This window comes from Brienomyrus brachyistius, chromosome 12 (genome assembly GCF_023856365.1).
Source record: "Brienomyrus brachyistius isolate T26 chromosome 12, BBRACH_0.4, whole genome shotgun sequence".
Lineage (NCBI taxonomy): Eukaryota > Metazoa > Chordata > Actinopteri > Osteoglossiformes > Mormyridae > Brienomyrus > Brienomyrus brachyistius.
Window position 1 is genome coordinate 16,740,557 of NC_064544.1, and position 26,830 is coordinate 16,767,386.

Sequence of the window (26,830 nt, forward strand, 5' to 3'; positions counted from 1 at the left end):
TATGTTACCACATAAAGTAAATGTAAAATTCATGTAAAAGTTCTATATTTTTCCTATAGGCTTTTCCCTTGTGTGCCTTACATGTCGTGTGTTTTTGGTATAAATGTGGCCATAATCATATAAGAATAACATTGGCTTGTAATGGACATATAAAAAAAACATCATGCATTGTTACATATATTTAATATATATTTTTTTAAGTATATATATATATATATATATATATATATATATACATATATATACATATATATATACACACAGAACCGTGTGTGTTTTTTCATATGGGTTCCTTCGATAACTCTCAGCCCCGGAGAGACGCTTGTCTGTACCTTGTCTCCTGAGTTTCCTAGCCAGCAACAGAGGTAACATTAAAATCTGACGACTTATCTTATGTACAGTATATTCAAAATATTTTCATAAATGATTAAGAACAATGTACACAAATTTACGTAACATACTGTATTGACACAGTATCTGGAACAATAATGCAACCACTCAGGTAGTAAGAGAATGATGGTTAAGGCTGATATATAACTTGTGTGTAGGATCTAGCTCACTGTCAGTATGAGGTAAGTATGGCATGGGCGTGTACCCTGTGGATATGGCATGGGCGTGTACCCCGTAGGTATGGCATGGGCGTGTACCCTGTGGATATGGCATGGGCGTGTACCCTGTGCCGTACACTGACGTGCACCTCCCCAGAGCTATGATTACGCGTCATGACAACGCAGATCACGCACAAGTATAAATGCTCAATAACAGTGTAGGCCATTTGTGTAGGGCGTGGCGTCCTAGGGCGTCCTAATCTTCTGTGTCAACATACTATAGAAACATGAATCGGCCTTTAGATTATGCCAGAAGTACTAGGAAGCTACCCCCCCCCCCCCTGAATTCCAAAAAGGTAAAATGTCATCGTGAATGTGTCAAATCTACTCATTGTGTAGGAACTTGTACAGGATGCCTTCAGTTACTGGGAGACCGACACTTTTTCTGCTTTGGGGGACAGGCGGTGCTGAGCTGTGACATGGGCCTCGCTGTGTTCCTCTTGGTTATGGAATATAATTACCTATTAGCCAAAGTCTACAGTTAGACAAATGCTTGGATGAATTACAACTAAGCAGCTTATTCTTGCCATTTTGAGTTATGTTTTTATATTGAATTCTTTCTCATTTTGGTTCCAGTTGCATTGTACCTACCTTAAATATATTACTATAAACACACAGCACAATGTACTTGAGTGAACCATTTATGGTAAATGTGTTGTGTCCCCTGTGAGGGGAAGGGGGAATTATGATTTATGGAGTTATGGTTTGGTTATGGTTTATTTTATTTTTTTTTGTTTGTTTTTTTCCCCCACTTTCAGCAGTGCCACAAAAGCTTGGTGAGTTTGCGCCATCTATAGCGTCAAATTAGTGCCAAAAGTCGTGCGCATAAAAACCACGCGCGCATGCGCTCGCGAGCAGAAAATCCATGCTCTCTACGCGCTCGCGATTGCACAGCACTCAGTCGCTCGCTCGCTCGGCGTTAAATTAATGCCAAAAGTCGAACCGCTCGCGTGCTGAAAACCCATCCCCTCTACGCGCTCGCGTTCGCTGGACCCTTTCTACGCGATCGCGTCTGCTTTGGTAGAAAATGAAGATAATTGACCAATGGATGTGGGATTCACACGGTCATGACGTCGGAGCAAGTAAGTCTCACACTGAGTTCACTTCTTTTAGATATTCTGTTTTCATATTCCACGTTAAGGATTGGAATCGCGTGTGTCTTAATTAATGCAGAGCTTGAAATTCAATGCGGTATAACTGGTATCTCGTGCAATATTATTTATTCACAGTCTGCTTTCATAATTTGGGAATTTCCCGCTACGTCTTACCGTATATAAAAAATGGGCCAATGTACGGTAAATTGCATTGTGAATAACATTTCTTAATACAACATCACAAAGCCAATTTAATAAATTCAAATCCTGGGAAGAGCGCTCCTCAGATATTAGTTCTCGGGTTAGTGTTAGCAGACTATAGGCGAAACCACCTTAAGTGCTATCTATTCATGTTTATTAAATTATCTTTAGAATGGAGAGGTTTTTAATATCTTTTGTCCTTGTAGCTGCTAAATACACTCATTATTAAAGCCATAAAGTTGTCTGCCTGCTACATGGGAATCTCCACTGAGTAAGAGTTTTTGGTGGATTTTATTTAACTTTATATAAAATGTATCATCATACATGAACAAGCACCTCACAAAACAAAAACATTTCATTTTCATAATTAAAACTTTTGAATGGTAGGCCTAGTGTGTGGATCAGAGACAAGACACCTCATTAACTATAATTTGTTCTGTGAACAGCTCAGATACCACCTTCTCGAAAGTCTTCTGCATAAAATAGAAATGGGATTCAGCGCGACTCCACTAAATTTGGATTACCTGGAGTTCCTTTGTCATCAGGAGCTGTATCTTCTGCAGGCCCTGTCTAATCACATTGAAGTACCTCCTGCTATCACCCTGGCTTTGCAAGAGCTCTTTGACCTTGTGAGGGCACATCTGGAACGTCCAGCCCCATGTGTCACACAAGAAGTCACTGCCACCAAAGGACGACCCAAGATTTTGATTGAAGAACAACGTTTGAAAGAAATGCTCCATACTCAACTTCCTGTGCCTTGCATAGCCACACTGATGGGTGTTTCAAGAAGAACAATCTTAAGAAGAATGAAAGAGTATGAGCTCTGTGTTAGGGACACATATAATTCCATCAGTGATGAGGAACTTGACAATTTGGTTTCTTCTGTCAAGAATGATCTACCAAATGCAGGCTACAAGATGGTCAGAGGGAGGCTGCAGTCAATGGGCTACAGGGTTCGGTGGAGAAGAGTTGCAGCCTCCATGCATAGGGTTGATTCCATGGGCATCATATCAAGGTTGTCAAGTCTTGGCTGTGCTGTACGCAGAATGTACTCTGTACCAGGGCCCTTGTCTCTGGTACACGTGGACACAAACCACAAGTTGATCCAGTTTGTATTAACATCAAACTTATTTGAAGTTTGTTCATCTACAGCCCTGGGTGGATTGGTGTGACGTGGTGGTGGGGCTTTGGAGAAGATTTCCTGCCGATCAACACTGGCAGCTTATATCTATGTGTCATGGAGGTCTCGGGACTCACAGATATTCAGAGACATGTGGATAGTTTACCAGTGTTTTTCAGCAGGAAATAGTTATTACTACAAATTGTCACCCCCGCACACACACACAGAAACTGGATCTGGCTATAGTGGGAAAATCTTTTTTTATTTATTTGTGAGAACTTGAAAGCCCTTAAATTGCTTTCAGCAAAGTAAACAAAACTTGGAAAAAATATATGCTCATTCACCAATTTTCTAATCTGGGGTCTAAAGTGGTCAGGCTTGCAAGTGTATTTGGTTATTTGTCTATCCTAGCCTGTTGCAGTGTATATTTCCTGTATATTTTGCATGTAAAAATGTTGTTTGTTATGTCAGTGCTTAATATTATCATGTAGTCTTCATGAATTTTGTTTTAACCCGACTTAATGGCTTTCTTCATCTTGGCCAGGGACTGCATTTGGAAAGTAGCCACTTGACTAAAATTGGCACATTTTCCGAAATGCCAGCAACAATACTGATAATGAACACCCCTCTAACTGACTCTCAGTTGGTTTAGAAAAAAGACTTTTAAGAGAAAAGAAAGCCTTCCTTTGGTTTTGCATTTTTCTCTTTTTTGTTAGCTGTGCACAACATACGTCTCAGAAGAATACATTACAATTAAATTAGTTAAGAAATAACAGATTGCGTATATACAATATTAAGGTGATAACAACAACCCTCACTGTCTCTAGGTGCTGGTTCAGACGGCATTCTGCAGCAGGGACACCACCCGTTGTGCAGCATCCTGCAAGTCTCCCTATCACAACAGCCCACATAACAGAATAACATTAGTGTATGATTCAGTAGGGCTAGTCCAGGTCTGGAAAGTAGTTGGGCCAGATTTTCAAACCAAGAAATTTAGCTGGGTCAGACATATTCAGCAGCCCAGTAAGCAGCAGGTAATGGAATTTTAAACAAACACAAATCAAGGTACATTATTTTAAAAAGCTAGAGTCTGAGAGCAATATTTTTTTTCCACTTCTGAAATAAGAAAAATATTTTGGTCGTATCTGACCTAGACACATCTCAAAGTGCATAAAAAGAAAAAAAATGCCTATTAGATGGTAAACTGCCAGACATGAAGAAAAAGGGAAAAATTGGCTATAATCATCATCCGCTTATCATCATCCGGGCTCACCTGGAGCTGCTCCCGGAGGTGCAGCTATGACTCATGGGTAACATGCTGGAATGGGACGGCACCTGTAGGCTGGACCAGTTGTCATGGGACGGCAACATGGACAGACAGGTAGATGAGCTGTCTGAATAAGCAGCTGCAAGTATAAAACAATAAATGAAGCAGGTATGTGGTGGGCAGTGTTACAGCGTCCTTAATATGGTCAATACAGAAAAGGCATGTTATCATGTTATGTATATACTGCCTCCAGTTACTTAATGCCTAACTTTAATACATTGATTGATTTGTTCACTGTTGTAGCCTGTGTCAACTTTCCTTTCAGACAGATGTAAAGTCCTTTTTGTTTTTGTTCTGTGGAGTTTTTTTTTGAACAGCATATGGCTGAATTCTGTTAAACCTCAGATTGAAGAAAATTGTGTTAATTGAAAAGCTAATATCAAAAACTCAGTCCGCAGGAATGTTTTTCAGAAGATTTCTGTGGACTTTTGGAAATTTCACGAAATTCCATCGCTCGATTACATAAACACTGAGTGAGATTTCATTCCCATTACTGCAATGCATGAAGAGGATTATGACTTATTACTTTAGGTTATCGGACTGAGTGAGTTTTGGAAATTTGCTCTTCAATCGATAACTGAAGCAGTGCTGTCAATGCAGAGGTTATATGCGTCGCATATCAACAGAACTGTATGTTTATGTCTTGTCTTAATTATTTTGATTAAATGTCTGACTATTCCCAATATGAGTGAACATACTTGGCCAAATAAAGCTGAATAAATGCAAATAGCACACTTGAAATGAACTCTAGATCTTTTATCTGCTCCTTGTAAATTAGATAATGAGGGAATGACACACACTTGACCATGGAACAGCTGAGCAGCTAATTGTCCCATTACTTTTGGTCCCTTAAAAAGTGGGTGGCAGATATACAAACTGCTGTAATTCCTACACCGTTCACCTGATTTGTATGTAAGTACCCTCAAATTAAAGCTGAAAGTCTGCAGTTAAAGCACATCTTGTTCGTTTCATTTCAAATCCATTGTGGTGGTGTATAGAGCCAAAAAGATTAGAATTGTGTCGATGTCCCAATATTTATGGACCTGACTGTATATATTTAATCTAAACAATAGTAATAAATATCGCTTTGGGCAATTTAGCAACTCCAATTAGCCTCAGCATGTTTTTGGACTGTGGGGGGAAACCGGAGTACCCGGAGGAAACCCCACGACGACATGGGGAGAACATGCAAACTCCGCACACATGTGACCCAGGCGGAGACTCGAACCCGGGTCCCAGAAGTGTGAGGCAACAGTGCTAACCACTGCACCACCATGCCACCCCCTGCATGCTACTTCATTGTATAAAAAGAAACTTACTGTACTGTACAATAAAGTATTTCAGGATGATGTGGACTGTGTTTGTGTGTGAGCTGCAGCTGCATATTCCTTACATTGTTGTATCAACACCAGCACCGTGAGGTTTGGCCTGGACTGGGTCCTGAACCTGCACGGTTGAAGGCATGTTGACTGATGGTCAGCCCGTGTTCTGTTGGATCCCACAGAAAGGAAATGGGAATCTCATTTGGATCGGATGCTGACAGTTGAAAAGAAAAACTCATGTCTGTGTGTTATGAAAGAATGTCAATAAATGTTTCCGAAAGGGGCTGACTCATTTGGTAATTATTTACGGCTTATGTTATGGCTGCCAATTTACAGTCTTTACTGAAGTCTGACTTCTTTCGAGTCACCTTTAATATAGATTGGACACTCTCTATGCAATGTGCAATACTTATATAGATGGTAAATGTTTACCTGCTTGCACAGATGGTTGATTAGGTAATTAGTGTAAGTGTGTGTGTCTGTGTGTGTGTGTGTGTCTCCAATGGCATGTATGTCCAAGGTCCATAGTAAATAATATACACTGATCAAGTGATGCCCGAAAGTGGATGAAAGAGGACATTAGTGGGGGTATCACTTAGTGTAACGAGTGCAGGAAAATGAGCAGGACTGCAAGCCATATAATGACCCACTGTCCTTATCTAGCTCTTAATACAGTATGCATACAGTGATGTATATACAATGGACAGCTACTATAAGCAGATAGCACAGTACAGGTTTATCTGTATGCTATTTCCATCCATTCATCCATCCATTGTCCAAACCGCTTATCCTACTTGGTCGCGGGGGCTTCGGAGCCTATCCCGGAATCAATGGGCACCAGGCAGGGAATAACCCAGGATGGGGGGCCAGCCCATCACAGCTCACACTCATACACCATTCACTCACACATGCACACCTATGGGCAATTTAGCAACTCCAATTAACCTCAGCATGTTTTTGGACTGTGGGGGGAAACCGGAGTACCCGGAGGAAACCCCACGACGACATGGGGAGAACATGCAAACTCCACACCCACGTGACCCAGGGGGAGCTTTATGTGGTAATTGTTTGTATTAAAAATACATTGGACCAAGTCAAACTATTTTAATGAAGAATTAACATCTAAAACGGGCAAAAAAAACACAACCTGCTAGTAGACCGTGGGAAAATATTTTTTTAATTTTCTTGCTGCCATCTCGTGGCCAGAAGTAGGTACTGCAATTTCGGGAAGAAATCATTTAATTGTTTTCAAACTGCAGTATTTAAATTTTGCCACAAGACGGCAGTATAAAGAGCGAAAAAACATTATTTTACTAAACAAAAACAGTTTTTTTACGCAATAAAGCAATTTTAATATTGTTTCACTTTCCAAAAAAGTTTTCATCAATAATTACCATATAAAGCGGCCACAGGACCGTGGGAAAATAATCAATTTAATGTTAAAATTGCAATTATGGGGAAAAATGATAATCTGAATATTCTCATAAGGCCAGCAGAAGGTAGTATGTAAAATTAACAACTATTTTCCTTGTACTGGTTTGTAATTCTGCTGAGGCCCCATGGGATTAATAATTTGCCCCATCTTGCTCTCCATAAAGGCAAGAACAAGCTTGGGGGTCACAGTGAAGAGACTCCTACCTTGAGGCCCCCAGGGTTTTCAGGTCTTCAAAAGGGTTTTCAAAAGCCTGTGGACATGTGGCTATTCTGCCAATTCCGAGCACGAACCATCGGCCTTCTGATCACAGCCACAGAGTCTTACTCTGCTGAGCCACACACTTATTATATGTATTTCACTCCTCTGACCCTTATTCTTAAATTGTTGTAGTGTTTCCATCATATGTAAAAGGGCCTGCCCATCAGAGTATATTGACTATCAAGAGAAACTGAAACACGGTGTATTAGGCTGTCAATGAGTACTGGACTAGGGGAAAATCTGTCTGATAATCTACCTATTAACTGGAAGAGTACAAACTGGAGACAGATCCCCTAATACAGAGGGATTAACGTCTGTGCCACATCCAGAACCATTCAGTGTAGGAGTCTGGTGGTTCTACTGGATACTGACAAGTACCCAGCCCCTTTGTTCCCTCTGATAATCATCAGTCCTCCTCTGAATGCCTTCACCACTCTGTTCCTGAATAGGTAAACATTTAAATATGCTAGCAAGATCAAGGTATTGGGATAACCGTTAGGTTTGCTGTTCAGAGAGTTGCAGTGAAAACCATCATACACAGCGCCCCTTTCTGGATAAGATTACCTCCCTCTGATCTAACGGGTCAAAATCAAAGGAAGGTGCATTGCAATGTCTGACACCCGGCACACTACAGCATATAAAGTACAGGTATCCATCGACTTCCGCATTTGGAACCAGGACCACTTGTTGCAAGTCAATTTGGGCGTATCTCAAGTCATACAAGAGAGGCAAGACATTAAGGACAGTATACACAGTACTGAAATAATAATGTACTTATTAAACCACAGCACTTAATAAACAGATACTGCACTTACATTTCACGAAAAAAATAAAGCACAAATTGCACTAAGAAATCCAAAGATGCATGTGCTAGCAAACAGTGGGAGCTGAGGGAGAAGCAGTGGTGAAATACTTTATTGTACAGTACAGTAAGTTTCTTTTTATACAATGAAATAGCATACAGGGGGCAGCATGGTGGTGCAGTGGTTAGCACTGTTGCCTCACACCTCTGGGACCCGGTTTCGAGTCTCCGCCTGGGTCACATGGGTGTGGAGTTTGCATGTTCTCCCCATGTCGTCGTGGGGTTTCCTCCGGGTACTCCGGTTTCCCCCCACAGTCCAAAAACATGCTGAGGCTAATTGGAGTTGCTAAATTCCCCGTAGGTGTGCATGTGTGAGTGAATGGTGTGTCTGTGTGCCCTGCGATGGGCTGGTCCCCCATCCTGGGTTGTTCCCTGCCTCGTGCCCATTGCTTCCGGGATAGGCTCCGGACCCCCCGCGACCCATTAGGATAAGCGGTTTGGAAAATGGATGGATGGAAATACCATGGTACTGTGAAACTGCGATATTTTCTACTGTCACATACAGTCTCCTGTTGCATTGCAGGCGAGACCTCTGTGGGGGTCTGCAGGATCAGGCCATACCTGTCTGTTGCAATCTGTCCCAGGCACAGGTCACATGCAGCATGGGGTCAGGTGAGACAGGTGCTGGGCAACCAGGAGGTCAGGGGCTGACGGGGGGTTGGGCATTCAGGGGCCAATAAGACGTCCAAGACTTCAGGAGCCAGAGTGACGGCCTTCTGAGAAGAACACGGAGAGGCACACTGTCCAGGTCATCGGTGAGGAGGGCATGGACTCCGAGAGAGAGACAGGGAACCCTAGCAGATAAGGGATAGATTTGGGCTGTCAGGATATTTCAAAATATCTATGAGTTTATCTCAACCTTCTCTACTCCAAGGTGGATGCAACAACATATCTGACTCTATTAACAGCAGTGTAGTTAGAGTGTGGAATAGTCTTCCTGCTAGTGTAACATAAGCTAAAACCCTGGATTCCTTTAAATCAGAGCTAGATAAGATATTAACAACTTCTCCAAACGAGCTTGATGGGCCGAATGGCCTCCTCTCGTTTGTAAATTTCTTAAATGTTTATTAGGCAAATTTCTAGAAATAATTATCAGGCAGCAAATGAGTCGGCATGATAATCAGCCCTGCCTCACACCCATCTCTCTGATAGGCTGCCTGGGTCAGCATCTAATCCTGTGACAAAGCTGCCACCTTGTGGCGGCCACTTACCATGACAACACTGTCTCACCATATCTGTTGTTTGCTATGTCAGGCTCCTCAGGACAGCAGTGTGGGATCCCATGTGGATGAATAAGAAATGACAGACCGCCCATAGGATTGTGAGCCTGACTCATTACTGTGTGTCCTTCATGAAAAATACATTCTTGGAGAAACCTTCACTCCTTCACAACCTTCATACACTGATACAGAGCAAAAGGCTGCTTTGCTAAGGTAAGACTTCACCTTAGCAGAGCCTGATCACAATAAACAATCCTAGGAGGGGCAAAGAGAAGATTAAGGCTGATCCACAGGAATATACTGAGGTCATGCTGATAGCCTTTGCAAACTCCTCACTGCATTCTTCCGATTACAAATTTTATATAGTCCAGATGTGCAATGAAAAAGATGGATGAAACTGGGCTGAAACTACATTAAACATGGCATATTTTCCTGATGTATTATGGCAAAATCCTTGCAAAATAAATAAAATGAAGGACAAGAGAATAGTATTTACATTATGTGGAGAGAATGTGTGAAATTCACTAGTATGTTTTCTATTTACAAACAGCATTACTTCTGTTCCTACTGCTTCCTCACAACACCATAGGTTTGTTTTCATTGGTTTTTTTCCAACTTTGTATTTATTCAGGTCTTTAAGAAGCTGGGGGAATGATATGGTGCTTTTCCACTGCCGGCTGTGGATCTCTTGTAAGCAGCATAAGAAACAGAATTTACATTTACATTTAACAGATGGTTTAACCCAAAGTTAGATACATGTTTGTAAAGAGCAGAGTCAGAAAATCCCCTGATTAATTGGGGGTTAGTAAGGGCTTTGTTGATCCAGTGGTAAAATCAAACTGCCCCCCTGGGAGTTGAGCCTGTGACCTACTGGTCACAGGTATCGTGTCCTAACCCTACTGAGCCACACAGCGCCCCACCCTGAATGAATCTTACTGTCTGACATTTCAGGTAAAATGTATAATCTCACTGATTAAGGTTTCTGAAAATCCATAGATATTCTGAAACCGCTTCAGGGTCGCAGGGGGTCCATATTCTATGGTTTGTGAAATTGTTCAACAAATTTAAAACTTGACCACTCATGTGAGAATTTTGATACTTATGTTGACATAATACTTGCTCCAACTTTGATTTTCCCTTAATCTAAATGGGGGGCTGGCATTGACATCTATTATACCCAGTCAGGTGACATTCCTGGTTGATCAGTGTTTCTTTATTTACCCTAAAATCTATATGTTATTGTGCATTTACTTGTTTGGCTGTCGTGTGAGGATATTTCCAGAACAAAGCCACTGATAATCTGTATCATAATCTGCATAATCTGTATGCACTGCCTTGAATTTACAGTACTATTATTACAGCAGTGCCCATGTGTATCCGGACCAGCAAACACCCACAATAGTCCAAATGCAGCTGTTACACAGAGGTTTTCAGGAACCAGCCAACCACAGTCACAGTCTGGCCTTTCAAATGCTAATAGCAGTTAATTGTTTATGTGGAGCTGGGTACTGAAGTCTGCCCCTCAACTCCTCACCTGCCCCCTCCCCCCCCCATCCCCATTATTTTTATTCTGTGGCAAATGAATCATTGATCTGCCTGCTAGATTTAATGATGAATTAATAATATGTCGCAGGTCGTATAAATAAGATATAAATTAAAGACTGGGTTCTGTTTTTTTGTAATTGATCCCCCCAGTAACCAAGAAATAACTAACAGAATGACTTGTATCCTCCATTGTTTTCTTTGAATTAATGTTGAAATTATTTAGCATAAAAGTTCCAGTTCCTGTTGTGCAGTGTGAAAGCCACACATGAATGTGGCCAGGAGCTTTTAACGTCCCTGGTTCAGACAGCCCAGGTGCTTCTATTTCATTGCAGTGGGACGAAGAATATGAAGAATCTAAAGCTACAATAATGGTGAAGATCACCGTCGTGGCTGCCGGCAAAGCTGGGAAGGCATGCTGGCAGCGTAAACTCATACAGTTTGATTGTTATTACTGAAAATATAGATAATTTTCTTCATTTTCAAACGGAACGTGCTTTGTGGGTTCCTGAGTACCTCTGTGTGACAGCTGTATTCTGCCAATTGTGGGAGTTTGCAGGTCCAGATAGCAAAGTTCTGTTGGTGTCCAGTCACCTCCGACAAACAGCAACATTTGAGGCTGGAGTGGTGGGTCCAAGGCTGGGGGTGGATATACAGGTATATAGGCTAGACCAGGCCGAGGAGACGCCCACGTAACACCTGGCTGTGGCAGATGGATGGCCATTTTCAGAGGGTGGGGGCCGGGATCCCAAATAGTTTCGCTGCCCGGTGGGTGCAGCAATGTGCTCCATCAGCACATGCTCCCCAACCTGACCTGACCTGAGGTTGCTGGTAATGCTGCTGCTGTGATTGCAGGGAGCACATTAATCCCAGCTGGCTGGTGTGGATTATACACAGTAGAGACCAGCAACCCAGTGGACTCTTTACCCTTGTTTTTGACTGAGAACTGACTGAGCTTATCTGCACTGCAGGCCTTCTGCTAGATGAATTGAACTTTATATTGAGAGCTCAGCCAGTGTCAGTGGTGCACTGCACCAGTGCTGACTACAGCTGGTCATCCCTTGTCCAATCAGTGTGTCATTGGCAGGTCAACCCGGGGCCTGTATCATAAAGGAGGGTTTCCGGCTAAGCGGGACAACATGTCAGATTTAAGGTAGTCTAGGCAGTGGCGATTTTAGACCATTTCATCTGGTTAGGTGACTGGGGTCAGTTGTTCTGTTAGGGGGACTGATGCATTTGACCTTAATGTCCTTCAAATATTACTTACACTAGATTACCAGCATTAAGAAGCAAAAACAATCTTGAAAACCAATGTTATTTATGAAATGCTTTGCAGTAACATTTAGCAGTTTTTCCAAATGTGTAACTGATTCCTGTTTTAGACTGTCTTGCTTCCACAGACTTTTTTTCAGTTAACTTGAAAAAACCAACTGAAGTGACCAAAGTGACCGACATTAAGCATCTGTCAAGAAAATGTGCTTACCTGTTTGTTTCACCTGTTCCCAGTGAACAATTTGGCTTTATGATACTGGCACCGGGGCGGCATGGTGGTGCAGTGGTTAGCACTGTTGCCTCACACCTCTGGGACCTGGGTTCGAGTCTCCGCCTGGGTCACATGTGTGTGGAGTTTGCATGTTCTCCCCATGTCGTCGTGGGGTTTCCTCCGGGTACTCCGGTTTCCCCCCACAGTCCAACAACATGCTGAGGCTAATTGGAGTCACTAAATTGCCCATAGGTGTGCATGTGTGAGTGAATGGTGTGTGAGTGTGCCCTGTGATGGGCTGGCCCCCCATCCTGGGTTGTTCCCTGCCTCGTGCCCATTGCTTCCGGGATAGGCTCCGGACCCCCCGCGACCCAATAGGATAAGCGGTTTGGAAAATGGATGGATGGATGGATACTGGCACCTGCTGTTTAGTCTGAAGTCAGACATAATTAAAAGTTACCCTCCCTCTCTTTGTCCCTTTCTGTGTGTGTGTATGTGTGTGTTATGTATGTATTACCTTGTGGAGATCAAATGTCTCCACAATGTGATAAAAATCTATCATTTTTAAGTTTTTTCGGCCCCCACTAGGGAAACTCAAATTTATAAAAATCTGACTGAAGTCAAAAAATTTTAAATGTCGAAAGAATAAAGGTATCTATAGTGCATTATAGATGAGAGCTTCATAAAGCATTCATAATGTATAATACACATGGTTATAATGTGCTATGCCTTTAGATAAATATGTATAGCCATGTTTATAATACTTTAAGAATACATTATTATTTGTCATGAATATGTTTATACAGCACTAAAAAATATAGGCTTAAGTGTTACCAATTTCCTTTTAATCTATGCCCAGATTTGCTCGTTTGAGTATCAATGATTCATTCAGACAGCATCCACTAGTGACCCAAAGCCCCCACCCTGGTTTCTGCTGTGTATGTGATGGTAACTGTGACTCAAATCACCCTCCTTACCACCTTTCATATTCCTGTCTCAATCACAATAGGAGCAGTTCTTCCTAGCTGAATGTCTCTCCATTAAAGGTGCTGAAAGGCTGAGTGTGATGCAGTATAACCAGGTGTGAGGGATTTCAGGGTCCTACAGTAGCTGAATGAGAAACTGGTTTGACACAGAACAGTTTTTGGTGAATGGTAATGATTTAACTTTTGTAAACACAATGACAGATGCGTCCAGTCCAGGGTGACTCCAACCCTGAGCTGCCTGGGATCTGTTGCAGCTCCACCTCTCTACCAGGGTAGGTGGTTGGAGGATGGATGGATTATTTACGAGACAGGTGAGTGATTCACATCTGATGTTCCATCACTTTGGTGAGTTTTATTAGTACCTTTATTCAGTTATATATTTAGCAACTTCCTGTCAATAAACATATGACATATAACTAATATAATTCAGAAGACATTACTGAGCTTATTGTTTGCTGCTGTTTAATTACAAAATGCATATATATTGGGGATGTAAATCTCCATCATTGAGGCCAATGAGATACATGCATTGCTGAAGATCCAATACATTAAAGATACATATGAAGCAGCAACTTATGCAGTACAATGTGATTCACCCTTATTACGATTCAGTGTGAATTGACACAATTTGATTCAGCACAATACGATTCAACGCAATACAATGTGACGCATCGCTGAACATGCTGAACTGATAACAATGCTGGAGATGAGGGACTTTGAGAAGCAGGTTAGAGATAAAAAAATTATTAGTCATATTTCTATGTTAAAAATAAATATGACCTTCTACCAACAATTATATATTAATAAATCAGATATTACTGATGGGGGTGATATGGTGCTTCAGTGGTTAACACTGTCACCTCACACCTCAAGGAATCCCCACTTTTCCTTGCATGTGATATGGAGTTTCCCCCGTGTTCTCCCCGTGTTGTCCTGGGTTTTCTTCCAGTTGTGTAAGTGAATGGTGTGTGACTGTCCCCTGTAATGGGTTGGTGCCTGTTGTGGGTTGTTCCCTGCCTGGGTACATAGGCTCCAAGCCCCCTGTGACGACGTCAGGATAAGAAAATGGATGAATGTTACCAATGCAGAGATATTAGTCCATTAAATTATTAAACTATGCAAAGCAAAATATTTGAATCAAAACACTAAATCAGTCTTCTACTCGCATATCATTCTGAATCTGGAGTGGTGAAGAGAAGGCGTTTCAATCCTACTTCTACAGTAGAAACGAAAATAAAAACGAAAAACTTCATCTGTACAGTTACACATTTATACTTTTTGACAATTCCGCAGTTACTCTGTTCATGAACCAGACATACCTGGATATTTAGAGCAGATGAAGTTAAGCTCCTTAGCCTCAGGTAGGCTGACCCAGTAATGTGAGTTTTTAGATTGTACTGCCCCTGTGGTTCCACACAAGTTACTGTTGGATATGTTGTTTGGGGCCCAGTTCTGGTAGCAGACATTTTCTGCACTGACCCAGAACCAGAAGTTCAGGTAGCAGGAGAAGCGCAGCCCCAGCCAGACATGATCAGTGGAGGCCTTCTCAGCTCTCCTACTGACCCAGTACTGGATCTCCTCATTGTGGACAGACACCAGGTCTGAATAGTACGTTCTGCAGTAATTCAGGGCTTCATTCCAGGTCATGTTACTATTTACCAAGATCAGGTTATCTGGGGCAGAAGGTAAGATGATTGTCAGAAAGCTGGGTTCAGGAGAAAGTCATGTGACATTTGGAAATCTGGAGAAAGGAATTAATTACCAGAAGAGTAGAGGGCGGGAAATTCACAAATCAGTGTAGACAATACAGCTTTCTGATGCAACTGTGTAGTTTTATGTGTACTTACAACACTAATTTTAACTTTAGTTGTACAGTAGTATATTTTTAAAGTAATATATATTAATGTTGTTAGATAAAGGTGAGAATCAGCCACTGTAGTGATACATTACTCACCATCATAGCATATGAATGGATGATTTTCAGCACATGGAGTCACATCCCATGTCCCAGGCCAGGTGACCTGAGCTAAAGCACATGTGTCGCCCACATTATCATTTAGACCAGTTTTCCAGTTACGGAATGAGGAGTTTGACAGGTCTGACCATCCCCATGTGTCCTGGAACAGGCCAATCCATGCCCAAGTGCCACTTGTAACCACGTTATGTATCAGTTTATTATCTTCTTGGTTCCTCACATTGGCAAGGTCTGTGTAATTGTATCTGCAGTAGCTCTGAGCATCAGACCAATTCATATGTTGGTTAATCAAGGTGAAGTTCCAGGTATTATTTACTCCGTTATTACAGGTGGGAGCTGTGGATTTGTTGTAAACAGAATAAGAAACGGCAATAACCCAGAAGTCATTTACTCCTAAAATGCTTAGCTGATGGTTTTATCTGAAGCAAAGGGGCAGGGGGGGAGGGGTTATGGAGCTCAGCAGTATAATCACTCTGCCACCTTTCAGCAGTATCTTAACCTGCTGAGTCACTATCAATATAAATAAAATAAATCTCCCTTCTTTACGTGTCAGTTAGCATGACATTCCATGATTAAGGATTTTCTTTTTTTTTATTGTTCATCAAATGTAAAACCCAGCTGCTCATGTCAGCATGTTGATTCTTATGCTGGCACAGTACTTGTGCCATTAAATACACAACAACTGTTATTTTTCCCTAAATCTAAATGGGGGGCTGCGATTGACATCCATTATACTCAGTCAGGCGACAGTCCTGATTGATTCATCCTTCTTTAATTCCCCTAAGACCTATATGTATGTGTGCATTTACCTGTGTGACTGTCTTATGGAAATGTTGGCAGAAGACAAATGCCTTTGTCAACCTTTTGACAGATCCTGTATACATGCACTACAACAGAATGTTGTCATTTAGGCTGTAGTCCTGTTTACCTGTCAAAGCCTCTATGGGGTAAGTCATGGCTGGATAGTACTGTATACTTTCAAAGGCATGTTCCATTTGTCAAGAACAGTGCTGGTTAATGTTACTCACCAGTATAACAGATGAAATACCCCGTCGTACTTTGATATGAACAATTAATATTATTCCAACTACCGTCGTCTCGCATCCCAACACAGTACAGGCCATTATTCTGGTTGTACTGTGCACCCGTATCCCAGTTGGTGTACCCTGTGTCTCCTTCTCCTGAGGGCCACTGCCATCTCCACGATGTTCCATTCTTCAGTCCTATCCAAGCCTCCCCAGTATAATCAGAGCCTACAGACCTAATTAGTCTTTTCATTTCCTCCATATTGTCAATGGTAGCCAAGTCAGTGTAGTTCTGTCTGCAGTAAGCCTGGGCGTCAGTCCAGGTCAGGTTTATGTTTACAAAATGGTACTGATGTGAAAAGCATGAACAGTGGCTGTGAAACTCTGTAAGAAAGTCACACAGGCAGAGAGAAACAAATACACATGATCACAAATAGAAAAATATAAACCTGATCTGACAAGATGAGGAAAGGCTTTTGTAAGTCCATCTTTGAACTGACAGGCTGGTGGATTTACATTATTATCAATGACATACATACTGTAAATAATCAGATTTGTCTGAATCTGAATGTCAATTTAGTTGTTGTTATATAATATGACTGACTTTTGGCAGATTTGGTCAATATGTCAATTTTTTGGGATCCTTTTTATAATTTAAGTGCCATATGACAGAAACTGACCTGAAATCAGTAGAAGTTTCAGCAGAAGAAACACATTACAATCCATCATGCTGATCCAACGGGCTGCAGAAAACATTTATATTGATACTGATCATTTCACATGCATATGAGCACATGCACACAGACACATTATTCAAAGTTATTTGTGTAGTGACTCCCCTTCAAATCCCAGTTTACAATAAGTAATTAGCTACCAAAATATTTAAGAATATGAAAATACTTGCATAGTTTAAAAAAATTAAGATTATATAGTAAGTATAATGAGCATGAAAGCCATATGGATGTCCAGTAAACCTAACTAAGTTTGTTCTTCTTCATAAACAAAGAGAGGTCCATAAGCAGTCTCAGTCAGACACCCATACAGAGACAAGTCCATAAGCAGTCTCAGTCAGACACTCATACACACATATAGGTCCATAAGCAGTCTCAGTCAGACACCCATACAGAGACAAGTCCAAAAGCAGTCTCAGTCAGACACCCATACACACAGACAGGTCCATAAGCAGTCTCAGTCAGACACCCATACACAGAGACAGGTCCATAAGCAGTCTCAGTCACTCAAAGACAGAGACATATAGCTAAGTGATGATGATACTTTTATTAACCCCCATGCGGAAATTCTCTCTTTTCACCTACCCCATCTTGCTCTCAGTGACAAACATGTAGGCGAGAGCAAGCTTGGTGAGGAAGCGCAGCCACTTGCAGTGGCATCCATGGAGTTGGGGGTTAAGGGCCTCACTCAAGGGCCAATCGCAAACCAGTGACCTTCTGATTACAGGCACAGAGACTTAACCCACTGAGCCACTCACTGTCCCACCATAATGCATGCAAACTCCTGATTGATAGACATACAGGCATAGTAGGAGTATAGAGTAATATAAACATACAGAGGGTCAGTGGCAGCCCCCACTCCTTTGACTATCTACTCTTCGGCTTTATGAATCATAACTGAATGGCTGTTCTGCCCTCCCATGCCTGTCATTACATTTATGCATGTAAAGTCCCAGTAAGTACAGTATTCACAATGTAGCTTCTCTGGCTCCTTCCTGCCAGCCGCCACGTGTCTCTGTAATCTGTCCTGCCCCATGACCTGAATGACATCACCTGAAAGTGTTCCGTAATTATTGTTTAATCCTGTTTTTTATTGCGAATACTATGTACATTTGGCAGCATAAAAAATTGGCGAAGCTGCAACATTCAAGAAATCATCTTTGAACATAAAATCAATAATCAGGAAATTAGCAAGAAATTAAACTAATGTATAAAATAACCGTTAAGATGACTTTTCCCTGCATTTCCTCCAACATTAAATATTTGTGAGTGACCTTGCAGACAACCTTTCATGGAAAGTGGAGTCAATACTGTTCCTTTCAGTTTTCATGACTTTAAACAGTTGATCATTAGTGGAAAATGTTTCCCTGCTAGTTTGTATTTGATGTGAGACCTGATATACCATATAGGGCTTAAATCTGGACTCTGACCACATGAGACTGATGAGGCCCCTTCTTGACAGTCTTTGCTGTATGAGCAGGAACTCTGTCTTCTTGAAAAACCCCAGCATTCCTCATTCTCAGTTGTGGGAAGCAAGTAATTTGTTAATATTCTACTATATTTCAAAGCATTAATTGTCTTTTCATAGTGAACCAGCAAGAAGATCAGCTGAAAAGGCTCCCCACACCGTGACCATTCAGGATGACAGGCCCTTCTTCTATTGTTCATGAACAAGATGGTGAAAATGTTTACCCACTTTGTCAAATGACCAGGGTACTCGGTAAGTATTTTCTGATGTAAACTATGGCTAATGTTTTGATGACAATAGCTGAAAATGCACAAAGTCGTACTTTTTCTGTATGACATATCAATTCCAACTGTACACAGTTATACATACTGTACATATATTGCAACACCCAAACACGCACATATTTATACACATGAACACACTGCTAGTATGCATAGATTTGTGTGTGTACTACAGTATATGCACAGTATGTAACTGAGTAAACTACATTTACTGTATACTGTAAAATGCAAGTGGAATATTGTAACATGAAGCATTGCAGTAAATATACAATATTACAGGACAGTGCACATTGTTGGATATATACCTGTTGTCTCTATGAAACGTTTGAATGATTGAGGAAACATGTCGCCTATGCACACATAACATTAATAGTAGGAAACGTCTTGAGTAAGATAGTCAATGTTATTGTTAGCAAGCTAAAGATATTATAACGTTAGCAGAAAGCTAAAGATCCTACAGACTTTCAGTTCTGAACTGGCCATTGGCTAAAGCAAGAAAAATCCCACGCATCAGTGGGTTGCTGTGTGGATTTTATTTATGTATGTATGTATGTATGTATGTATGTTTGCATTTGTTTATTTTTGTTCTATAGCATAGTATATACTGTTCTTTACAGAGTTTGTACTTTTCTTCTGCTTGTCTGTTCTGGTTGTATAGTTCTGTTTTTCTTATATTCTATGCATTTATTTTTTTTTTTGTATATTTTAAGTTATTTAAAATCTTTTGCCAATTCTATAGTATAGTATATACTGTCATGGTATAGTTCATGAAAATATATTTCTTCAGTTTGCACTTCCATTTACACACACACACACACACACACATGCAGTCCTGGTCAGGATTATTGACACCCCTCAGCTGTACAGAATGTAGAATGCAGCAATTATGTATAATCAGAATTATATTAAATAAAATGTCCAAAGTTAGTGAACACCACCACCAACAACAACAACGAAAAGCTTTCATGTAGTGAAATAAAAAATACAGACATGAAAAGCATGCTGGACACCATTATCAGCACCCTTCACTAATATTTGGTTGCAAAACCTCTGGCAAAAACGAGAGCTTCTCAACATTTTTTGTAGCCATTTATAAGCTTCTTACATCTGTCTGTTGGTAATTTCTGCTGCTCTTCCACTGCTATACATTCAAGCTCTTTAAAGTTTGCAGGAGTCCTTTTTTCAGTGGCAGATTTCAGCTCCCTGCAGAGGTTTTCAGTGGGATTTAGGTCAGGACTCATCGATGGACAGTTTAAAACAGTCCATCTTTTCCTTGGCAACCATTCTCTTGTACTGTTGGACTGTGTGATTTGAGCTGTTATCTGTCTGAAAAACCCAAGACTTTAGCCTCAGGACTAGTTTATGGAAACTGGATAATACATTTCGCTCCAAAATGGAAGCGATAAGCCGCTTTTTATGCAGAAAAAATAAATCTTAATTCAGGTCATTTGAACACCGAATATTAAGCACATATGAGTCTTATTTGTTATCTAGTTTGAAGAAATAATTAGAAATTCTAAATGGATGCCAATAATTGTGTGCAGTGCACGTTTCATGTCTTTGTTTTTTATTTCACTATATGAAAGTTTTAAGAAGGTAAGAAATTTACAAATGAGAGGAGGCCATTCGGCCCATCAAGCTCGTTTGGAGAGAACTTAACTAATAACTGCTGCTCCCCCCAAGGTCCCACCTCCGGCTGCTGCTCCGCCCGAGGTCCCGGTGCAGCCCACGCCTGTCACTCCTGCCCCTGAGGCTCTACCAGTCCCGGTCCCTGACCCTGCTCCAGTCCCCCCGGTTCCAGCTCCAGTCCCCGATGAGGTCCCGAACTGTCCGATTATCGCTCCTCCTCCCTTGATGGTAGGAGAGGAGGAGCTTGAGTGGGACCCCTTGGGGACCTCCCTGATGACTCCTTTGCCCTCACCCTAATGAGGTCGCCGTGCCTTTCTGTGTCCCAGAAGGGGAGAGGCCACAGGTGCAAAGCTAGGGTCCCACCCGCTCTGACCCCCTGGCTTGCCCTCGCTCACCTTGGCTGGGGCTCGGGGGGTGCTTGCGGGTCCCCCTCCGACACCTCATCACCCTGCCTCGGTCCCGCCTCCAACGCCTCGTCGGTCGCCTGCAGGTTCCCCCACTCCGGCGTGTTGGTGGACGTCCCCCTGGCCTACTGTGGCTATGTCGTAGCCTGCTGCGGCTCCCCCTCCCTCCCTGCCTTCGCCGGTGCCCCCTCCACCTCCCTCCTCATCCCCTGCGCCTGTCCCTAGCCCTGCCTCCTTGGCCCCTCCGAGGTCCCCTCCTGCTCCGGCCTCCCGGTCGCCTGCGGCCCCTCCGGCTGCAGCCCGTCGCCCGCTGTGGCTCCCTCGGGCTCCCCTTTGTCCCTGGTCCTTTCCAGTTTGGTCCTGTGTCACTGCTCCTCGTCCCTCTGTGTCTCCTGGTCCTTTTGTCCCTCCGGTCTTTGCTCCTCGTCCCTCTGTGCCTCCCATGTTCACTCCTGGCCCTTTTGTTTCTCCTGTTGTTGTTTCCCCTCTGTCTCCCTGCCTTATCTGCCTGTCTGCGTTCCCTGTTCTCTGTCAGGTCCTGTCTTGGCTTTTTCCTCTGTGTCTGTTCTGTGTTTTGGTTTTGTTTCCTGCTCCCCGTTAATGGTTTTCCTGTTGTTTTCCAGGTCCTGTTTTCCAGGTCATTTTTTCCCAGTCTCGTCCTGTACACCCCTCCCCTCGAGGCATTCCCGGAGTGCATGCCTTGGGGGGGGTTCTGTCATGACCAGTGTGTCCAGTCCTCGTGTGTGCTATGCCCCCTGATCACCGTATAGGACCCTCTATCATGGGTGCACACATAACTGTCTAAAAATTTAATCCCCTACTACATGTATCATAACCTCCCTCTTCCTGAGGGGAGGGGGCTCCTCAGTGCCTAAGGACCCTCCTGCCTCCCCAGTCTCCATCCATCCATTTTCCAAACCACTTATCCTACTGGGTCGCGAGGGGCCCAGAGCCTATCCCGGAAGCAATGGGCACGAGGCAGGGAACAACCCAGCATGGTGGGCTAGCCCATCGCAGGGCACACTCACACACCATTCACTGACACATGCACACCTACGAGCAATTTAGCAAGTCCAATTAGCCTCAGCATGTTTTTGGACTATGGGGGGAAACCGGAGTACCCGGAGGAAACCCCACGACGAAATGGGGAGAACATGCAAACTCCACACACATGTAACCCAGGCGGAGATTGGAACCCAGGTCCCAGAGGTGTGAGACAACAGTGCTAACCACTGCACTACCATGCCGCCCCCCCCTCCCCAGGCTATAAAGCTGGAAGTACCTGAAAGCTGTTTGACTCCGCCTCTGAAAGTTGTATACGCCCTATTCTGCGTCTGTGCCCTACATTCACCCAGCTCTCTCGGCCTACCTTTTGTTCATTCTCCCCCCTCCCCGCTTGTGGCGTACACACCATCTCCCTAAAAGGCGTATTAACTCTCTCTTTTAACTCCTTGTGTTTGATGAGAGCCAGTTGCTCCTCTAGGTCACAAACATTGACCATGAGTGAGTCCACTAGCTTACATCGCTCGCAGATGAAGTCCAACTGGACGCAAATATCCCGAAGGGCAAACATCTTGCAAACACAACACTGAGCTGCCCCCATAATTAACCAGCTCACTATGACCCCGTCGTTTACTCCCAGCCCAGTATATTAATATAGCGTATTTAACTTTTACTTGATTTAATTAACGTATAGTTAATATAATATAGTGCCGAGTACAATAAAACACTAAATTAAGACTTGCGTGTAAAACTGAACTTTGTAAAGTATCTGATAGGGTCAGAGATAACAACCTTAAACTTTTAAAATAACCAAATTAACAATTACTTACCCGAGAATAACTTCCTACTGAACCACATTTACCTTAAATTAAATTAAGTAAAATAAAGCGAAATTGCTCTTGGGAGGCCGAGAAACCACAAAAACACTCTCAGAGCAGGCTACTGCCGGAGACGGAAAAAGTGGAAACTGTCCTATAGCCCCGACTGGCGACCGATCAAAGCTCAGGAGCAGCTGTCCGTTACTGATATTAGATATTATCCCGCTGTCACGCCCAGAGGGGCGAGGCAAGGTAGCTGTAGCCAATTTGCCGCTAATCGCTCCGCTACTTAAACCGGAAACAACGTAACACATATTGTGACGTATTGTTGCCATGTAAATGAGCCTTACTGAGCGTTTCTTCCCCATTTGCCCTGCCTGACCTGCCTCCCTTGCCCTGCTCTCCGGACCTGTCCTCATCGTTCCTCCTATCTCATTGTCACCCCGTCTCCTCACTACTCATAGGACTGACTTCTCCGGCATCTGACCCCTGGCAATCGACCTGACCACTCTCTTGGATTCTCCCTTTGGCATTTGGCGAACCTGAAAACCTAAAGTTCTGTTTTCCTGCATTTCGGGGTCTGCCTCTTCTCTATCTGCCTGGTCTTACACCCGCTGGTGTTTGTTGTGAAGGTACACGGACAGAAATCCCGCTCACGCGACACACGCAGACAAGCACTCACGTTGACTGAAAAAATATATATAATCTATATATGCAATAACAACCACCCACATAACTGTACTGGCACACAAACACTCAAATATATTTCCAAATAACTCCAATCAACCGCTTCAACAGACGCACAGCACAACACAGCACAACACAGCACAACACAACACAACACAACACAACACAACACAACACAAGTGCCCCTCACATCTACACCACTGCTTCATAGAGCAGCAATCCTAGCAGTTTTGTTGTTGTTCAATTACTTTTACTTTTAATTAAAATCGACGGGTGCCCAAAATCCTGACCAAGACTGTATTTAGTAGCAGGTCCTGATAAGAGTTTGATTCGCCGTGTGGTAGAAGGTAAAGTCCCCTATGATGCATGTGGGTGGTTAAATATACAGGTGCTGGTCATATAAATAGAATATCTTCAAAAAGTTGATTTGTTTCAATAATTCCATTCAAGAAGTGAAACTTGTATAATGTATACATTCATTCCACACAGACTGATATATTTCAAGTGTTTATTAATTTTAATTTTGATTATTATAACTGAAAACTAATGAAAACTCCAATTCAGTATCTCAGAAAATTTGAATATTGTGAAAAGGTTCGGTATTGAAGACACCTGGTGCCACACTAATCAGCTAATTAACTCAAAACACCTGCAAAGGCCTTTAAATGGTCTGTCAGTCTAGTTCTGTAGGCTACACAATCATGGGGAAGACTGCTGATTTGACAATTGTCCAAAAGACGACCATTGACACCTTGCATAAGGAGGGCAAGACACAAAAGGTCATTGCAGAAGAGGCTGGCTGTTCACAGAGCTCTGTGTCCAAGCACATTAACAGAGAGGCGAAGGGAAGGAAAATTTAGATAGAATATGGTAGAAAAAAGCAATAGGGATGACCGCACCCTGGAGAGAACAGTGAAACAAAACCCATTAAAAAATGTGCGGGAGATTCACAAAGAGTGGACTGCAGCTGGAGTCAGTGCTTCAAGAACCACTGCGCACAGACTTATGCAAGGCATGGGGTTCAGCTGTCGCATTCCTTGTGTCAAGCCACTCTTAAACAACAGATAGTGTCAGAAGCGTCTCGCCTGGGCTAAAGACAAAAAGGACTGGACTGCTGCTGAGTGGTCCAAAGTTATCTTCTCTGATGAAAGTACATTTTGCGTTTCCTTTGGACACCAGGGTCCCAGAGTCTGGAGGAAGAGAGGAGAGGCACAGAATCTATGTTCCTTGAGGTCCAGTGTAAAGTTTCCACAGTCAGTGATGGTTTGGGGTGCCATGTTATCTGCTGGTGTTGGTCCACTGTGTTTTCTGAGGTCCAAGGTCAACGCAGCTGTATAACAGGATGTTTTAGAGAACTTCATGCTTCTTGCTGCTGACCAACTTTATGGAGATGCAGATTTCATTTTCCAACAGGACTTAGCACCTGCCCACAGTGCCGAAGCTACCAGTACCTGGTTTAAGGACCATGGTATCCCTGTTCTTGGCCAGCAAACTCGCCTGACCTTAACCTCATTGAAAATCTATGGGGTATTGTGAAGAGGAAGATGCGATATGCCAGACCCAACAATGCAGAAGAGCTGAAGGCCACTATCAGAGCAACCTGGGCTCTCATAAGACCTGAGCAGTGCCACAGACTGATCGACTCCATGCCGCGCTGCATTGCTGCAGTAATTCAGGCAAAACGAGCCCCCACTAAGTACTGAGTGCTGTACATGCTCATACTTTTCATGTTCATACTATTCAGTTGGCCAAGATTTCTAAAAATCCTTTCTTTGTATTGGTCGTAAGTAATATTCTATTTTTATGAGATACTGAATTGGGGTTTTCATTAGTTGTCAGTTATAATCATCAAAATTAAAAGAAATAAACACTTGAAATATGTCAGTCTGTGCGGAAAGAATGTATACATTATACAAGTTTCACCTCTTGAATGGAATTAGTGAAATAAATCAACTTTTTGAAGATATCCTAATTATATGAGCAGCATCTGTATACTAATTTTGTAAAAAGTTGCACATTTTGCATTATCCGTTACATATTAAGCTCACGCCAGTGTACAACTGTGAATTAGAATATACATTTTAAAAAAAGAAAAATTAAAGTATGATGGTAGAAAGAAATGCAATATATGCCATTACCTGATCTCTGTGAATCGGAAGGATTTCTCTCTCTCACTGTACGAAAGACTCTTTGTGCCTCTGACAATGAGAGCATCAACTGTATCAAACACAGTGTTCTGGAATCCCTCCAGGTGTATATAGAACTATGTATGTAAAGCAGAATGCAAATGTTCTTGTATATTTATTTTACCCTACTGCATTCTTTCAGGAGGTGGACAAACATTTACATACTTGACTCACTCAAAGGGAAGGAGTGTCAGACTGTACTGAGATAAGGAAGAATTTATAAAAACAGGAACTTGAGGCAATGTTTTGTGACACATTGTGGAAAAAAAGCTAATTCTACATTGCTGTAGTTTCTCATTTTATACACTCCAGTCAATAAATAAAACTTAACAAAAATAAGTGATCTTGCTTCCTTTTCCTTCTGGTGTTAATTTGAATGTTAGAATTTTAATAAGGGGCAGGGTAGACATGCTGGGATGACAGGGATGTACAGTAACACTAAGCATGATTACTGACATACATTTAAGGAAGTTAGTTTTTACCTTTAACCCCATAACAAACGCCAAGACCCTACATCCCATTACAGCCCATTGTATGATCCACCATCCATTCACTTTTCTTATATATTATCCTTCTGCTGGAACCAAAATGTCTGTCTTTCGTTTTTCTTGTTTCTTACTCCCAGCTCACATCACATGATTATTTTCACCATCCCGCACAGAGCAATAATACAACGGGGAACATGGATGCACCATAAAACACTGGAATGTCCCACACTGAAGCACAAAAGGGATCCAGAGGGTCAATGCCCACAACACAAGAAGGTTTCTAAACCTGCCTTTTCCCAGTCAAATCAATTTATTCATTGAGTTAAAACAGAAGTTCTGGTAATTGGGCAAAGGATGCATGAAATAAGGCATTGGTGGCCTTCCTACACAATCTAACACAGTGGTCAGAAATCCTTGTCTTCTAGTTGATTCAGATCTATGTTTTGATGCTCACATAGAAGCATTACTAGAACTAGAACATAGCCAAGCTTTGGAAGATGCTCTCCCTTCATGATGCAGAAAATTAATACATGCCTTTGTAACTTCCAGACTGGACTATTGTAATGCCCTCCTTTCTGGTTGCCCATCTAGATTCTTATGTAAGGCCACAAGCCTTGCAGGCCAGAACCCTGCAGCCAAATTCCAGCGACAAGTCCTGGTTGCATCAAGACACAGATG

General features: G+C 42.3%; 1 protein-coding gene across 1 annotated transcript; it reads right to left on the reverse strand.

Moving 5' to 3' along the window:
* Positions 1-13,798: 13,798 nt before the first annotated feature.
* Positions 13,799-25,692, reverse strand: LOC125705235 (macrophage mannose receptor 1-like). The gene is made up of 6 exons (XM_048971678.1): positions 25,617-25,692; positions 17,139-17,201; positions 16,462-16,842; positions 15,413-15,769; positions 14,778-15,173; positions 13,799-14,499 (listed from the first exon to the last, which is right to left on the reverse strand). The coding sequence occupies exons 1-6, from the start codon at positions 25,690-25,692 to the stop codon at positions 14,327-14,329; spliced, it is 1,446 nt and encodes a 481-aa protein (XP_048827635.1). The 3' UTR covers positions 13,799-14,326.
* Positions 25,693-26,830: the final 1,138 nt, after the last annotated feature.